This window comes from Mustela erminea, chromosome 11 (assembly GCF_009829155.1).
Source record: "Mustela erminea isolate mMusErm1 chromosome 11, mMusErm1.Pri, whole genome shotgun sequence".
In the NCBI taxonomy this organism is placed as follows: Eukaryota; Metazoa; Chordata; class Mammalia; order Carnivora; family Mustelidae; genus Mustela; species Mustela erminea.
In genome coordinates, this window is record NC_045624.1 from 6,882,734 (window position 1) to 6,901,789 (window position 19,056).

At 46.6% G+C, this 19,056-nt stretch overlaps 1 protein-coding gene across 5 annotated transcripts in view; it reads right to left on the reverse strand.

The window, feature by feature from the left end:
* CUL1 (cullin 1) overlaps window positions 1-19,056 on the reverse strand; it is a 105,813-nt gene that overhangs the window by 60,921 nt on the left and 25,836 nt on the right. For all 5 annotated transcript variants that reach the window (XM_032305713.1, XM_032305710.1, XM_032305709.1 and 2 more), the window contains exon 2: window positions 5,064-5,366. In XM_032305713.1, coding sequence (XP_032161604.1) covers window positions 5,064-5,203 — 140 coding nt within the window. In that variant the 5' untranslated portion in view covers window positions 5,204-5,366. The remainder of the gene's footprint in view (window positions 1-5,063; window positions 5,367-19,056) is intronic.

The following is a 19,056-nucleotide window of genomic DNA, read 5'->3' on the forward strand; positions in this document are numbered from 1 at the left end:
TCATGGATGTACTGTGAAAAGAATTTGCTATTTTTTGGGCTTAATCTGCTTTTCCGTGAAATTTTGAGTTTCTATAATAGACACATTTGCTACAGGCAGGCCAAGGGAGTGGAAAGGCTACCACCTGGCATACCCGCCAAGTGCCCACAGCTCCCGGGGGACAGCCGGCAAGCGGCTAAGTGTGTGGCGCTGAGAAGAGCGACAGCAGCAGCCGGGACCCGCCGGCACAGCTGGCAGGGACGGAGCAGCAGGACCAGCGTGTCCGGGCATGTCCTCCCCGCAGAGCATGTGCTGCAGGCGGCCCGGGGCTCCGATTCACTCCGGGTGACAAAGTGCCCCCAACTCCGGGGATCGTGAACTGTGTCACGGAACATCGGGAGGGAGATTAAGCATGAATCCTGAGCACGTGGACACAGCCGAGACTCGGAAAACAGGACTGATTCCCAGCGTACTGGTTGGGGAAAGAGAAGTCTTTCAAAAAAACAGAATAAACTATTTCAGCCCACAGCACTACAGGGTTTAAGAAACCAGAAACTTCAACATTGATGAGAACTTACAGGCATAAGGAAAAAAAAAAAAGACATCAACGCACAGGTTTCTTTCATCCAAGGCAAAAATCATGATTTGAGTGTATATTGACCAAAACAAAAAAGGATTTTGACCTAGAAATGAGAGACAGGAAGACGTGGGACCTGGCAAACACAGACACTTCAACCAGCCGGCCGGGCGGGCAGACCCGATCGCGTTGTTGCGCACAAGGACCTGCACGTCACCCTGCATTCCCCAAGCATAAGGGTGTCACTGCACTAAGAAATTATATTACCTACTTCAAGGTCAAAAGAAAGAATACCTACTATTATTTACCCCCCTGACTGTTACAGGCCCACCACACAGAATGCACTCCTATATTTACTGCCCCCCCCCCCAAGTCACTGAATTATAAAGACAGTTGACCCCTGCTTGAACAGAGGTCTCAACTACGGGGGGTGGATTCAGCTCAAATGTGGATGTGTTTGATCAATACTGCGCAGTACTGTGAGTGCATTCTCTTCCTTAGGATTCTCCTGGTGACATTTCTTTCTCCTACTGTATTGTGAGCACAGTAAACAACACACAGACCCATACATACGGGTCAATCGACTGCTGAAGTCATCAGTCAGGCCTCTGGTCAACGGAAGGCTATTAGGTTTTTGCGGGAGTCACGGTCCAGGCAGTTCTGACTGCAGGGAAGGTCCATGCTCCGAACTCCAATGTTGTGCAACGGTCAAGTGCACAGTAGGTAAGACCTCGCAGACAGAACTGAAGAGAAGGAGGCACCGAACAGGCGGACGGACAGGGAGGGGCAAGGGCTTGAGGCTAAAGCTCTAGAAGGAAAACGAGGGCCCGGAGAGTGGCTGGAAAAGAAGGGGACGGAATGAGATCCTTCTGCCCGCGGACGCTCTGGGACTTTCTTCCTTTCCCAAAATATCCTTCTCTTTCCTTTGTCATTCTGAGGTGAAAAGTCAAGAAAAATGTTTACACCGTATAATGAGGCTCTACGACTATTTGCTTCGCACTCAGGAGCAGGGTACTCGTTCTAGAGGGCACGTCACATGTTTCCGCAGGGTGAACACAGGGTAAAAATCCAGCTGTTAGCTACCAGCCAGAGTCAGGAAGGAGAAGGACCCCCCTTGTCTCACCTGGCTCTTCCCGCTCCCCTGGTTCTAACCCTTCTCCTCCAGGGACGGCTGACAAGGCCTGTCTGACCCTGAAGAGTGAGCAGTGAGGCACAGTCTGCTCCTCCTTCTCGGGACCCAAAGCACCAGCTCACCTGAACCAGAACCGGACAGTCCCAAGTGTTAGATGTTGCTGTGCACGAGCCCGTGGGACATGACTTTAAGAGGCAATTCAGTAAGTGGTTACACGGGAGATGGAATAAGCACCCGGAGAGAAAACTTGAATATCTGCTGCATCAGGCAAACTGAGGCAGTGCTCGAGCCTGCACTGGGGTTTCAGACAAGCGCCGTCTTGGAGAAGCGGAGACAGAAGCGGAGACGTGCTCCGGAGGGAACGTACGACACGGACACGGAAAAGGAAAATGCAGGCGGTGGGGCAGGGGACTCCGTGATTTGTAATACGAAACACAAGCAGACGTTCTACTGCTGCTCGGTCTCCCACAGGTCAACACGGTAAGTCCAAAACCCTCTTCTGCGGAACCTCATGAGGAAAGTACAGGAAACACTTTGGGAAACAGGACTCCTTTCAGATACAACACATGAGGGCAGTCGGCGGGCCCAGGCAGGCTCGGGGTCGGACTACTGAGCCGCGGAGCAGTCTAAGTCAGGCCTCCCGCTGCGGCTGCTCTAAGGAGCAAGTCACAGAACCCTCTGGAGAACCGGTTTCTGACACCAGCAGAGGGTTACCCACACCAGCCCTCGGGGGCAACGGGACCCTTGAAGAAGGTGAAGATGGCTGTTAGCACAGTGCCTGACCCACAAGACTCGCACTGTAGTGGGTATTCATAAATAGCTACAGAATCGAAGTATATCTTTTAGACTCAGGCCAGACACTCCACTCTTAGTAAACACATGAAGCGGTTGTTTCAGACAACACCAGAAGGAAAAGAAAATTCAATGCAAGAGCAGCGTTCCTAAAAAAAATTTAAAACTGCAAAACCTACATACTATAATGATTTGTAAAATGTAAGAGTTCAGCAATCGCTGAAGACAGAGTCTCTGTATTCTCAGTGTTCTAAGAGCCTAACACTGTACTGGACACAGGCCCACTCTGATTTAGCCAAAAATGACATATTAAGAAATTCCCCAGAGGCAGATCAGCAATTAAATGTCCACGGTCTCCACACCAGGGCTCCCCTGGTTGTTTTGCACACCGGAAACCCAGCCAAGGGCCCTGTTTCACCACTGGAGTCACCATTTTCGGCGGCATTACATACAAAATTTTTAAAAAATGAAGGTTGTGGGCGCCTGGGTGGCTCAGTGGGTTAAGCCGCTGCCTTCAGCTCAGGTCATGATCTCGGAGTCCTGGGATCGAGTCCCGCATCGGGCTCTCTGCTGAGCAGAGAGCCTGCTTCCCTCTCTCTCTCTCTCTGGCTGCCTCTCCGTCTACTTGTGATTTCTCTCTGTCAAATTAATAAATAAAATCTTTAAAAAAAAAAAAAAAAAAAAAAAAAAAAAAAAAAAAAAAAATGAAGGTTGTATACCTAAGCAAATCACAACCCTTTTGGGCAGAGTAAAGTCCTCTCATTGGTCAAAGATTCTATCCTTGAAGGTTTTCTGTGTCCGATGACCTAGCAATCCCACTCCAAGCCACCTACCGAAGATAAATGAAAGCACCCATCCATCCAGAACCTACGATATTCGTAATGGCTCTGTTCATCAACAGCCAAAGGGTGGGAGCAACCCAGATGTCCCATCACTGATGAACAAATAAACACAATGCAGCATCTAGGGCCCCTGAGTGGCTCAGTCAGGCAGGGGTCTGCCTTTAGCTCAGGTCATGGTCTCAGGGTCCTGGGATCGGGCCCCACATCGGGCTCCCTGCTCAGTGCAGAGTCTGCTTCTCCTTTGCCCTCTGGTGCTCCCCCTGCTTGTATACACACACACACACACACTCTCTCTCTCTCTCTCTCTCTCTGTCAAATCAATCAATAAATAAAATTTTTAAAAAAGCATCTATCCAGACGATTTAGCCATACAAATGAATGACGTGCTGACACATGATACAACAAGGATAAAGACAAAACCCCATGGTGAGTGAAGAAAGCCACTCTCAAAGGTTATGTATTATGTGATTCCATGTATCTAAAATGTCCAGAATAGGCAAATGCATTGAGACAGAAAGTAGATCAGCGGCTGCCCAGACCGAGGGGAGGGAGAGCGGAAAGGGACTGCTAACGGGTCGTGTCTTCTTTTGGGGGTGATGGAAATGTTCCACAATTAGATAATGTCAACGCATGGTTTTAGGAATACTCCAAAGATCACTTTAAAGGGGGGTGAATTTTTTCACACCCACCCAGGGGTGCCCTCCCTGCAAAAAAGGTAAGTATGTGAGGCCTATCTCGATTAAGTTGTTGTTTTTAAACAATGAAAATGTATGTGCACACATGAACGTGTACTCTAATAACCTTTAGGTTAGTTTGAACTAGACATGTAGCTTCATGTCTATTTAAAGTAATGCTAATTTGGGGGCAAAGATTCTAAACAATCAACAAAGCGGAGGGTACCCCGGAATATCACAAAACCAAGTCTGACAATTACCGATACGTACTAGAAGTTTACACTTAAATCTCCATCGAACTAGCAACTTTATACACTACTAGAACCAGCAATCACTAGCAATCTGCTCTCTAGTGAAGGCAGCTGAAGTTTCAATTTCTTGCCCACCGAGCACATAACAGAGAGCAGGAGCTACGATGTTTATACCCTCACGACCTTTGTGGCATTCAGACAGCCCCCTGCACACACCACGAACCACGTAACAAGTGAGCAAAATACTTGAATGCCATATTTGTAAAACAAGGTTCTAACTGTAAAACGTTTTGCTCTATGTGGTAATCCTTCAGAGGAAGGTCAGCCAACTGCTCCCATAAAGGGTTAGAAAGCAGGTATTTCTGGCTTTTTCTGATGCAACGACTCCGCTCAGCCCCCAAAGCACGAAGGCAGCCACAGATGATACAAGAACCAATCCTCCCTTGCTTTAACCAGCACGGTCCAACAGAACTTTCTACAATGACAGAGGCTGTTTGCCACCGAGCACTTGAAATACAGGGACCATGACTTGGGAACTGTTCACTTTAGTGACCTTAAATGTAAACAGTCAAACGTAGCGAGTGACGGCCACACTGAACAGCACCACTGTAGACTAACCCTCAGCCGGGTTCACCGCTGGTCACAAAACTTAAAAAGAGTGAATTAATTTTTAAAGCTAAAAAAAAGAACTCTGATTACAACACAGGGTGAACTGAAAAGAGAAAACATGACCTAAAACCTCTAACAATTCGCAGATCATACTAGTAAATAACCAAAATTCTAAGCAAATTAATTTCAGCTCAGGCAGTAGGATACGTGTAGAGTTCCATGTATCTGGACTTCGCCATACTCTGTCTGGTATATACTTGCTGGATTCCAGCTCTGAGGTCGTCCCATATCTGGTCAAGGCCAATCTGCTTCAGTCCATGGGGATTCTGACTCCTGTTTGAGGACATCGTGAGCAATATTCTGAAGTTGTCCAGTGTAGCAATCCGCTTGTGCAAGGTACAGCTAATTCTCCATCAGATGAAAATATACAGTATCATTCCAGGTCGATTCACAGCAGCTCAGAAAGGATGTCCTTTGACTGTAGAGAATGAAATCTCATTGCAGGCAAACCTGAAGAAGAAATAAAGCAGATTAATGAGTATTTTCTTGACACCTGGGGCGGGTAGTAAGGTGCCTGCCACAGACAGAGACATTCAGTCCACAGGCATTAGTGGGGCCCACGCTCGTTTAGACAATAGTGCTCTTCCTCTGCGGAAACAAACTCCTATGCTTTTATGTACAGATATACTTACTTAGGGATTTAGTTCGGAATCATACGAACTCACAAGAAAAGTGCTCCCAAGAGAGGCTGGGGAGATGGGACCAGGGAGGGAGACAAACCACAAGAGACTCTTAATTTCGGGAAACAAACTGAGGGTTGCTGGGGGCTGGGGAGGGAGGCATAGGGCGGCGGGCTGATGGACATTGGGGAGGGTATGTGCTATATAGTGAGTGTTGTGAATTGTGTAAGGCTGATTTTTCACCCCTGAAGCAAATAATACATTGTATGTTAAAAAAAAAAAAAAAAGGCGAGAGAGAGAGAAAGAGAGAGAGAGAGAGAGAAGCTGGGTGGAAGTCTGCATATGCACTACTAACACTGGTGCATTTCTTTGCCTACGGAAGGTATCAAAACTTAAACTATAGGACTTGCCCCACATTATAATTAGAAAGGCAAAGGAAACTCCCAGAATCAGAGTTTTGCACTTTGCAAAAATGTGATGTTGGTGAGGCTGAGGTGCAGGGAAATGGTCACTGTCCTTTCAGAAGGGAATCTGGCAAGACTTATCAAAATTTAAGATGTTTCTTAAATTCAGAGACTGGCGTTGGCCGCTCAGCTCCACACCTGCCGGGTAGGAGGTCCTGGGTAAGGCACTTCACTTCTCACTTCTCTAAACTTCAATTTCTCAATCTACAAAAGGGGGCGCCCATCGTTTTCCTCAGACAGTTACTATGGAGTTTAAATAAGACAACGCACATGCCATATTTAACACAGAGTAAACGCTGAACAACTAACACTGGCTATTACAAGGGTATAAGGCTACTACAAAATATAACTTCTTTTTTTTTTTAATTTTATTTATTTGACAGAGAGAGAGAGAGAAATCACAAGTAGGCAGAGAAGCAGGCAGAGAGAGAGGGGAAAACAGGCTCCCTGCTAAGCAGAGAGCCAGATGAGGGGCTTGATCCCAGGACCCTGAGATCATGACCTGAGCTCACCGAAGTCAGAGGCTTCAACCCACTGAGCCACCCAGGCGCCCCTAAAATGTAACTTCTAATGCCTCAGGATCTCGGTCCACAGGTCAAGGCCCTCAGGTATCCAGCATCATGTTAACTCAGTACTCCTCGATACGCAATACTACAGTCATAACTCACGGACTGTGTCTATCACGGCGAGATGTGGAGGTTGTTAAACAAGTACTCCTACCATAAAATTAAGGAACAATGAGTTATTTTAATGGCTCCATAAAACAGACGTTGGGAGGTGAACGGAGTCCGGGACAATAAGGATGGATTGTCAGAGCCTGCCGATTCAGGTTCGAGCTCAGCAAGTAACTCGGGGCGTCCCACATCTTAGGGGGCACCACCGACCTCTTGGCAGGCTAAGGCACATTTCAGGAGAATGTAGCTCATGCCTGCGGATCAAGTTGGAACTACTGAAAACTAAATCATCTCTAATATTTATAATCTAAGCTTTGGGACCTAATATTTTATGAAGCCACAATCCCACTCTAGATCCTGCAAGTATTTTACACGACCCGTTAGGAGAAGTATGTTTAAGTGCAGAATACAAAGATCGCTAACACAGGAATTCCCTCGAGTAAAGAGGAAACCAACTACTCAGCAACTGCTTTGCAAATGTTCCCTAAATAAAGTGTGATCTGCCTTTCCTTCTATCTACCCTGGGGGGATGAGGCCAACACCCCCACCTGACAGTGAGCTTGGGCTCGGGCGCTGCCACCTGCCATCCTTACCTACTGAAACCTGCACTCCTTCCTCGCACTTAATTTTCCCCTAAGGGGAAATTATCACTTAAATTCCCCAGACTCACAAAGTTAATTCTATCTCATACCCATCCTGATGCTCTTTTACTCCTTTTTCTTCTAATTCTAGTAGCAACCGAGAAAAATGTTCCATTCCTCCCATTTTTACCCTTTCCTCACCCTATTACGTCCACTGGGCATAAGAGTGACTTCAAGTGAACGGGTTACCATGGAGCCAACATCAACCTTCTTTCTTCAAACCTCCCCGTGCCAGCGACTCCCTGAGTGCGTCTCCAGCCCAGACGGCCTGTCAGAAGCCCAGGCCCAGCTCTAGCCCGCGTGCCCGGGTCACATCCCCTCCTGGATGCCGCGCACCCGGCAGGTCCAGGGCTGAAATCAGGGACCGTCCCCAGCTCCACTGTTCCCCGCTGTTGCCCAACCCTGTGCGTGGCATCTCCATGTACCATGGGTCAGAAACGCAGGAATAATGCTGATGCCTCCCCCTATTCTTCCACATTCTCTGCTACTGATTTTAACCTCTGGGGTCGTGTCGCATCCACTCACTCACCACCTCTATTTCCTCTCCCCCGGGACCCCGACGAGGACATCATCGTCGTCGTCACACACCAGGCTGCCGTCTGAGCAGTCTACACGGGCTCCCAGAGCGCCCCTCCCTTTGACTCACCCCTTCAAGGCTTCACACAGCAGCGGAGTCTAAAACTATAAATCTGATTCGGCGTCACCCCGAGAATAACAGGGAGTCAAGCTGGAGTCTGAGGCAGGGAAATCCTGAACAAGGCACTCCCAGATCTTCTCTTCTCTTTGGGAAAACGTGCAAAGATTTACTGGGTTGTTTACAGGTGACATCATTTCCACACCATGGCCCCACACCAACACGGCGGGCACAAAAGCCACAGCCCCTCGCGCACCTGAGCAAGGACCACAGCCCGGGAGCCAGTCCCGCCCGGAGCCCCGCCCGGAGCCCGGCCCGGAGCCCCGCCGGCCACGGCTGCACAAGCCGTTCGCTCTTCGTGTGCCTCTTACAAACTCCCCTTGGTCCCCTCGGGCACAGGCAGGCAGGCTCCTCCCTCGTCCCTGGCTGTGCTCCCCACTCCGCTCCCCAGTCCCGGGGGCCCCTGCACCTGCTGCCGCTTGTGCTCGCTCTCCACCCGCGCCCAGCCAGGCCAGGCTTACTAGGAAGTCCCAGACAAGGTTCCCCTGCTTCACGGGACTTTCCCGTCTTCACCCTTATTCCACGTTAATTCCCTGCCAGGGTCTCTCCCTTCTCTAGAGAGAAGGGTCCGTGGCACAGAGACCATCTCCTTGGCTCCCACAGGACCCTGAGAAGCCAGTTCAGAACCTGGCACATAGGTCAGTGTTTTGTATGAATACATGAAATAATAAAACCAAGGAATTAAAAACCTGGATGTTTTTAAAGAATTTTAAAGTAAGGAAATATCACTATTATAAAGCATCTGAACTTGCCCCCAAGTCCCCTTCAGAATCTCCTTTAAATTCTATCTTGTTTCTTCTAAACTTTTTCCTTCAAACACTAGATTTTAGGCTAAAATTTATTTCTTGCTTTCTCATTTAGTAACGCTGTGTGTTATTCCGGTCATTACAAATGTACACATATTGTAAGTCTGTTTAAACACAATGTTAAAGAGTTCTAGAAATTCAGTCATCATTAATATTTTATTTAACAAATATCTGGTAGGAAACTACCATGTGCCAGGTACCATCATGGGCGCCCTCTTGTGTACTATTAGTAACAAATCAAATCGGGCACAGCACTCACTGCTGCTTTGGGGTAAATCACCTTCCTGAAAGGCTGACCCATTAACTTCTGGTACGTGACAGACTTGTGAACTAGAAAACTTATGTACCACACATTTATGTACCAAAAATATTTGCTCCTAAGAGCCAATTACAACAGGATTAGAGGTTAACCTTAAACATACTTCTAGCCCTTCCTTTTACAGATTTAAAAAACCTCATTCAGAGAAGCAATCAAACCTAACCGAGTTTACAAAGCTCAAAGGGGGTAGGACCCCAAGCAGACCTCTGGAGTCTCAAAAGACCGTGTTCTCCAGTACTCTAGTCTGAATTTTAGATTCTTTCTTTTGTAAGGTGCCAAGAAATAGGGCAACAAATTTCAGTATTCACAAATCAATCAATGTGATACATCATATCAAGGAGAAAAGATAAAAACTGTGTTATCATTTCCATAGATACAGAGAAAGCATTTCACAAAGTACAACATCCACTCATGATAAAAATCCTTAACAAAGTAGATGTGGAGAAAACTTCAACATAATAGAGACCATCTATGGAAAACCCACAGCTGGCATCATCATCCTTCAATGGGGAAATACTGAGAGTCTTTCCCCTATGGTCAGTAACAAGACAAGGATGTCCACTCTCACCACTTTTATTCAACATAGTTTGGAAGTCCAAGTCACCATCAGACAAGAAATAAAACGCATCCAAGCTGGCAAGATAGAAGTAAAACTCTCAGTATTTGCAGGTGGCAAGATAACTATATGTAGAAAACCCTAAAAGCTCTATGAGAAAACTACTAGAACTGAAAAATGGATGCAGTAAATTTAGCGAATCAATATAAAAAAATCTGTTGCACGTCTATACACTAATAATGAAGCAGCAGAACGAGAAATAGGCCCATTTACAACTGCACCAAAAATAATAAAGATGCCTAGGAATAAACTTAGCCAAAGAGGTGAAAGACCGGAACTCTCACACCATAAAACCCTGATGAAAGAAACTGAAGACAACACAAATGGAAAGACATCCTATGCTCATGGACTGGAAGAACAAATATTGTTAAAATATCTATAACTACCTAAGCATACTACAGTTTAATGCAATCCCTATCAAAATACCAATGCAATTTTCACAGAACTAGAACAAACAATCCTTAAATTTGTATGGGGCCACAAAAGACCCCAAGCAGCCAAAATCGACATGAAAAAGAAAAAACTGGAGGTATCAAAATTCCAGACTTCAAGTTATATTACAAAATTATACAAAGTAATCAAAACAGTATGGTACTGGCACAAAAACAGAGAGATCAGTGGCCTAGAATGGAAAACCCAGAATTAAACATTTGTTTAATTTGTTCTTCAACAAATAGTGTTGGAAAAACATGACAGATACCTGAAAAAGAAGGAAACTGGACCACTTTCTTACACCATACACAAAAATAAACTCAAAGTGGACTAAAGACCTAAATGTGAGACCTGAAAGCATAAAAGCCCTTGAAGGGAGCACATGCAGTCATTTCTCTGATATCAGCTGTAGCAATATTTTTCTCGATAGGTCTCCTGAGGCAAGGGAAGTAAAAGCAAAAAATCCCAACCCAACCCAAACCAAAAACTACCAGAATATAAAAAGCTGCTTCAACATGCAAAGAAAACAATCAACAAAACTTAAGGACAACCTACAGAATGGAAGATTATTGGCAAATGGCAAATGGCACATCCAATAAAGGGTTAGTATCCAAAACAGATGAAAAACTGATACAACTCACCACCACCACCCCCAATAATCCAACTAAAAAATGGGCAGAAGACATGAAGAAACATTTCGCCAAAGACGACACCCAGATGATGAAGAGACATATTAAAAGATGCTCAACATCATTCATCATCATAGAGATACACATCAAAACTACAATATTTCATTTCAGACCTATCAGAACGGCAAATCAAAAATACAGAGGGGTGCCTGGGTGGCTTAGTGGGTTAAGCTGCTGCCTTTGGCTCGGGTCGTAATCCCGGGGTCCTGGGATCAAATCCTGCGTGGGGATCTCTGCTTCCGCAGGGAACCTGCTTCCCCCTTTTTCTTTCTGCCTGCCTCTCTGCCTACTAGTGCTGTCTGTCAAATAAATAAAAAACAAACAAAAAACCCCCACAGAAACAACAGATGTTGGTGGGGATGGGGTGAAAAAGGATCCTCGTGCACTGTTCTTGGGAATGCAAACTGGTAACAGTATGGATGTTCCTCAGAAAGTTAAAAATAGAACTACCCTGTAATCCCGTAACTGAGCTACTGAGTATTTAACCAAAATATACAAAAATGCTAATTCAAAGGGATGCAAGCACTCTTATGTTTACAGCAGCGTTACTTATAATAGCCAAATTACGGAAGCAGCCTAAGAGTCCATCAACTGATGAATAAAGTAGATGTGGCATAGATACACAAACAGACTATTACGCAGCCACAAAAAAGAAAACTCTTGCCATTTGCAACAACATGGATGGAGCTAGAGAATAGGACACTAAGCAAAATAAGCCAGTCAGAGAAAGACAAATACCATACGGTATCATTTGTAAGTGGAATTTAAGAAACAAAACAAGCAAAGAAAAAAGAAAGAAACCAAGAAACAGACGTAACTACAGAAAAGAAACTGATGGTAACCAGAGGGGAGGTGGGCAGCAGATGGGGGAGATAGGTGATGGGGTTTCCAGAGCACACTTCCCACGACGAGCACGGAGTCAAGTACAGAATTGTGGAACCACGGAGTTGTACACCTGAAGCGAATGTCAGTGTCTGGAATTAAAATTTAAAAAATCTTAAAAACGTTTAAAAAAGCAAGCCAAAAACCCCAAAAAAAAAAAAAAAAAAAACCCAGGGAAACTACCAAAAGAGGCAACAGAAAAACCCAGATTCACCAATTTTCTATTTATTAATCTTAGGAATCCAAATAGCTCTAATTTAAAAAAGCCAAAAGTTTGAAAGAGCTAACAAATCAGTCCGAGCTGTATCATTATGAAATTTTGAATATTTTAAAATTTAAGAAAGCCAACTTTAAAAAAAAAAATGCCTGACCTTTTTTAAACTAAGAAAACCACAGAACAGCCGAAAGTCAAGACACACCACTTATTCTCTGGCAAAGTTAAAACACACCAGATAGAATGGTCAGTGTGACTTTTCTCTAGAACACCTCCACTCCCCTAGCTCAGCACCAGGGTCTAAGAACGCGCTTTACAATGCGTCCGTCCTCTACTGCACTTCTTACTCTACACCAAGACCTGCTGATACCCTACAAGCTCATGTTAAAATGTCAAGTTTACTGCATTATACACGCTTCATGTCTAGTCCTACACATGCTGCTTTGTGCCACAGCACCCCTCAGTTTATACGCAGAATGGTCCCCACTGAGTAATTCATACACAGCTGATCTGAGGTTCTCAAAAATCTACATCCTCAATTATTTAACTCAGAAATTTATTTATTTGAGAGAGAGAAAGAGAGGGCGCAAACTCGCACACACGCACAGGGGAGGGTGGGGCAGGGGAGAAGCAGAGGGAGGGGGAGAGAGAGAATCTTACGCGGGCCCCACATCCAGCATGGAGCGCAGGCACAGGGCTCCATCCCACAACCCTGAGATCAGGACCTCGGTGTAAATCAAGGGTCCGACGCTTAACCACATAAGCCACCCAGGTGCCTGTATTCAATCCAGAAGTTTAAAGAGGGTATCCTTACCTGGTATTTTCAACAGCCCCTAGGGAGCCTCACACCTGTCTACTTCGACATCTACTACTAATATTACAGCAAAGAAGTCCAAAGCTAAGTCTAACGGGAAACGATACAGGCAAGCACATCAGGAAAGCATCTTAGAGGTCAGACCACGTGCTGACAGCAGGAGCCGACCTGCTGGAATCTGGGGGACAGGGTGGGGGGGGGCCTCTCCGGAGCAGATGGTCGGCAGGGGGGACAGAGTTTGGGGGGAGATGCTTCTTAGGAACGAAGCGTCCGTGTGACAAGGGAAGCAGGGTCAGGCAGAGGAGTGAGCTGTGACCAAGCCCCTGCCCCCACCCCACAGGAGCTCTGCAGGAAGCACCGTCAGAGTGTCACACACAGGGATGCAAGGCCTAGCCCTCCTGCTGCCACTGGGCTCAGTGGCTGAAAGGCGGCCAGGCTGGGTCGCTCTCGGCAGCTGAGGCAGGCCCTGGGAGAGCTGAAGTTGGGGCCATGTGCTGGACCAGACTGCCAACTCCCTTCCTGAAGGGGCACCGAGGTGGGGCACCTTGTATCCACCAGGCTGTCCAAAGGGACACACGCAAGGCTCTAGTAATAGTTTCCCACTCGGGGTGTGGTGGGGGCGGGCAAGGGGTTAATCTGCTCAGGCATCAGTCAAGTGTTTGGTGAAGTAAATGGACTGTGAGACGGCTGGGAGTAGTAACGTACGACACAGGTGCCCATACAAGACGGGCTTCTCTGTCAATGTTGAAATTTTAAGAAATACACCACTATACATGAACTCTCTGGCCTCCACCTCACGACCAGGCCATCAAAACTGTCAACAGTCAGTTTCAAATGGTTTTTAGTTAAGGGGTAAAAATATTTTCCCAATAAATCCTATTACATAGCCAAAAAACCTTTGGAGGCCCAAAAAGGCAATCGCTATCAAAAACAAAGGACAAAACTAAAAATCAATACTTAGGAAATTAGGTAGTTTTCCAAAGTACAGTGGACCCCTGACATTACAGAGCTTGCCACCTGTGGTTGTGAACATCCAGGAGTAACACTGATGTTTCCAGACACACAATCTGCAGATTTGTACTGGAGACCAAGGCACAAAACACAACCCATCAAGGGCAGGAACCAATGGCTGCGCCAGAGGGCCCCGATGAGGCCTCAACAGATCACACCACCTGCACACGCACGACTCCGCTTTCATCTCTGCCTGGGAAAATACGAGAGTGGAACGGAACTCAGAGTCAAAACAAACAGGTCATAAGGGAACAGGGAGGTTGTGTATTTAAGGACTTTTCTCAAAGACTGTGTTGTTCCAAAGGGGTATGAAAGGCGACGGAATCCATGTTAAACAAGCTTTCTAACAATTCAAACTGAACGAACCAGCCTATTTCTCAAGATCGATGGTGCACAAGATCCCTTTGCTGAGTTGTTGTTCAAACTAAATATGTCACGTCCCAGAAGCCTGAACAATACCTCCTCCTTGATATCAGCAATTTAGAGGCTCATTAGTGCTAAAAGGACTTTTTAAAAATGAGCACTTGGAACAGTCTCTCACCGAACATTTAGTGGAACATCAACTGAACAGAACAAAAGAAATACTAACTTAAGCGAAGTCAAATAATTTTGTTTGTTACAAGAATTCAGAGGCCTGACTCAGTGGACAGATCTTATGAATCTCCATCAGAAGAACAGTACAAAGCCCTTTCCCCTCAAGCTGACTTGGCCATAGAGTATTTTTCCTTGGACATATCTCAGGACGCGTTCTTGTTTTATTTTAGAAAAACTAATGTTTCAAGGAGCAACAACTTATTATTTTTTTTTTAAATTTTTTAAGATAACTCTGCACTGACCCTTCTTTATTCCTAACTTTCTTGCGATCAACCACACAGTTACGTAACTTTTTCTTTATAATGAAATACACCACACTTCACTTAATGACATACACCCTTCCTTATTTTTGGAGCTAAAATTCTACTGTTCATCAAACTAGTCCCCTATTAAAGAGCTTCTAGGTGTGTATTTTTCAGTAGTTACAAGTGATACTATACAGTCTTCTACGAATTCTCTCCTACTGACTTTGTGCATGATAAATGCATACATGTATCTGTACCGTAAACGCACTACAGAGCCACCTACCGCGTCACAACACGGTAGAGGAGGAACGGATTGGTCGGAGGCAGTTTGCATGTAGACACAGCGGATCTGAAGTGCTTGTGAATCATCCTAGGAGGCTGGGCTGTGGAGAGATCATCTCTGACAGGCACTCCTGGAGTTGGGGAACCAGAGTCAGAGAAATTACAGAAACAGATGGTCCCAAACTGAGTCCTGAAAACATTTGGAAACTGACTAGATGACGGGGAAACCAGAGTCTGTATCGGCAAAGTTACAGCCCCAACGACAAGAGGACGCCTATCCTGGAGGTCACAGGAAGAAAAGGGCCATGGTCGGCAGGGCCTCATCATGGTCATAAAAAGGCTCTGCCCTTTACTTCTTGTATGATCTTGGGTAAATCACTCAATATCTGCTGAGGGTCAGGAATGATGAGGCAACATAGTAAATAAATGCCAGCTGTTGTCTTCATCATCATGAGGGTATCTAAAATGCAGCTTCTGGCTGGAGTTTTAAGTCACTGGCGACATCTCAGCAAGGCAAGTCTCACTGTGGTTTTAAGGACAGAAGAGGAAGAGGAATGGGGTGAGAGGGGCAGAGGGTGACTACGTTGACCATGATGGAGTGAGGAAAGCGGGAAGGTTGGGGGTGAGGGCTGAGAAAGAGAGCAAGGGTCAGGAGGACACAGCGCTGTGGCGGCAGGGAGAGGTCGGATCGATGACCCGGAAAATAGTACTGCGTGGGTGCTAAGGCCCAGGCGGAGGGGCCAGGCCTAAGAAGTGACTAGAACAGAATGGAGCTCAAGGAAGTGACGGTCAGGGTACGGGGAGCAATGTCCATGAGGCGGTGCACACCCGAGACGGCGGGTACCGAGGAAGGAGGGGAGAAGGCGCTGGGGGCCAGCCTGTCCAATGAACTTGTGAAGGCGGTGGCGAGCAGGGGCAGCGGCTCCGGAGTCCATCTCTGAGCGCGGCTGCGAACTTCACAGGCGCTGACCCAGCCCCGCCGTGGGGGTTGTGGGATGTAGGAGAACAGAAAGAGCCGCAGCTCCGCTTCAAGGAGGCTTAACGTCTGAGGACAAGCAACGAAGTTTACGAGTGTGGACAGAGGCTACAGGAGTTTCCTAGTCATGGGGTAGGACCCCAGGGAGCTCCATGAAGAAGTGTGTACAGTGCCGCTCTGGGAGGGCTAGTTCAGAAGACCGAGAGATGGCCTGAGGGCTCGCGTCGTGACCCCTGGGAGACACAGAGGGACTGAAGGCCCGTGTCGCAGGAAGGAGGAAGGCTTCCCCGACAGGGCCAAGCATTTCTTCGCTTTGCCATACGTCTAACCAATTAAGCTTCTGGTATTCTCCCAATGTATCATCCCCCTCACAATTGCTCAGTGTAGAACAGACAGGAATACAAATTCTTAAGATCTTTAAGGAACATAACTACATCTCCACTCCAGGGGAGAAACCTACATATTTTAAAGTGACAGGAGAATCCTATCAACTCAGTTTCAGCTCAACTATGCCAGAAGTCCAGTCACCACACTCTTGCGGATTAATCTACTCGATACTGGCCTCCGTTTCTGTAAGACCACACACACTGCGAGATGCTGCTGCAGAAGCGAAAGCTGAGGAGTGTCAGAGCAGGTCCATTCAAATCAGAGTTGCACCAGGAATGCAAGAAACAAGGTTTTTTTTAAAAAAAAAAAAAAAAAAAGACTCTCTATAGTGCTTCAGTTAGGCTGATAGCTTTTGAAAATGTAAAAAGATAAAAGTTCTGACTTAAAATGTTAGTTTCTTCTAAAAATAAAGGCTCTATTAAAGTTAGTGGAAATAACAATGAACACTCACTGTTGAAGAAAACAAAACAAGCTCTTCCTGTAAATGTCGTGAGGTGATCTATGAAAATGATCCACTATCCTCATGACCCAGAAACCCCCACAAAATCATGCAAATCAAGTGATTAAAATCTTCATGCTCCCTTTAAGAAACCGCCCAGACCATGTGAAAAGCCACCAGGTATCTAAGGGTGTTACTTTTCAGAAGCGATGCAGGTGCCGTTCTGTTGCGAAAATGGCAGAGCTGGGCAGGTGCGCCACGCCAGCTGGGGGGTGGACACAGAGCTGGTGGCCCAGAAAGAGTGAGTTCCTTCTGCACGTGCTTAAAAACAGAGCATTGTGGGCGCCTGGGTGGCTCAGTTGGCTGAGTGACTGCCTTCGGCTCAGGTCATGATCCCAGAGTCCTGGGATCGAGTCCAACATCAGGCTCCCAGCTCCATGGGGAGTCTGCTTTTCCCCTCTGACCTCCCCTCTCAGGCTCTCTCACTCTGTCTCTCTCGTTCTCAAATAAATAAATAAAAATCTTAAAAAAAAAAAAATCTTAAGGAAAAAAAAAAGAGCGTTGCTATACTTAAGGGTTTAGACATAGACTCTGTGGTCACTGAGGACGTCCAGGTGACCCTCCTGGGAGCGTTCCCAGCCACTCGGAGATGATCCTGACTGAAAAAAGAGCAGAAGAGGAGACTGCACAGAACAAAAGAAAGGTTTCCCAAAAGAAACTGAAGAAATAAAAACAAGGTGAAATTTAGCTCTTCTAGTTTGGTAACATTTTAAATCTGATTAAAATTTCAATGATCCTGGGTTTTACTCAATAAAGTAATTACTTGGGGTGCCTGGGTGGCTCAGTGGGTTAAAGCCTCTGCCTTCGGCTCAGGTCATGATCTCAGGTCCTGGAATCGAGCCCGGAATCGAGCCCTGAATCGGGCTCTCTGCTCAGCGGGGAGCCTGCTTCCTCCTTTCCCTCTGTCTGCCTCTCTGCCTACTTGTGATCTTTCTTTCTGTCAAATAAATAAATAAAATCTTAAAAAAAAATAAATAAAATAAAGTAATTACTTCTTTTCTAACACTTGGATAAAGAATTCCTAACACCCTGGCTTTGGTTTGCAGCGTGGAAGCCTAAGACACCAACTGTCCCGCACAACAAACGACTTACACCTAGGGAAACTTCTGCATCTGGACACACCAGCAAACACACAAACACATGTACTCACTGCACTGTTTATATGGACATCAACGAAAACCCAAACCTGCTAACAACCCTCATGTCCTCTAACAGGAGAATTCACAGATAAACTGTGGGACAGCCACTCAACAGACCACACACAGATTCTGTCCACTTTCATGACACACTTGACATGGATGACTTTCAGAAAGACTGACTGAAAAAGGTGGCAGAGACTACATCTGGTATGATAATGTTCTATACAGAATATTGATTGTTTTTCTTAACGAGCACTTCTGTGAGAGCAGGGAAGCTGGCAATCCCCCACCGAGAATGAGAAGACACTTATCTGGATGAGGCACAGGCCTCCACAGTTTTACTGGGCTTACATGTTGTTTAAAAACAACAATAAAATACCATACTTGGTAGAGATCCATTCTCTCCTGCATGAAAAGGTGCGATGGCTCGGATTTTCTCTAAGCTACTGCAGGAACCACAGCCAAGTGACAGGTAGGAACACTGTAGTTCCTGGGAGCCAGAGGAGGATAATTCAGGGCGGCTGCAGGGAAGGGCTGGGCCCGGACGGCGGCACAGGGGGGCTCCCAGGAGGCGGTGGGGCGCGGCCCTGGGACAGTCTACTCCGGGAGGTAGGATGTGGTTCACCAGTGTTCGCTGCAGTAGTGTGTCGGACCTCACAGGCCTGGCACGTACGGTGACGTTCTAGCAAGATCTAGTTGATACATAGCCCGTAAGAAAATAATTCGGCAGGTGAAAGGGCACACAACGCCCTTCAGAACGGAGATCGCACAGTTGCCAGGCTGAGAAATTCTCACATTTTTTATTAGAAATTCTTAAGTTCACTGAAGTTTCAAGCGTACGCAGAGCCCGGGCACGAGGCGGACTGAGCCGGCCTGGGCTGAGTGTGCGGCCGAGGTGCAAGCGCCCGGCAGGACAGCTACTGCCTTCAGCCGTGAACTCTGCAGGCAGTTCTGTTGGGGACACTGATGACACACATCCACAGTGTCATTCTAGAGATTTCAGGAAGAGGCCTGGCCTCGCACAGGGTGACGTGAGGCTCCCACCCGCGGCTCAACCCGGCTCCCCGTCCTCCTGGCCTTCCCCGGACCGCAGGGTCCCAAACCGAACGCCTCCCTCTCCGCCCCTCAGCCCTTCTTCCCAC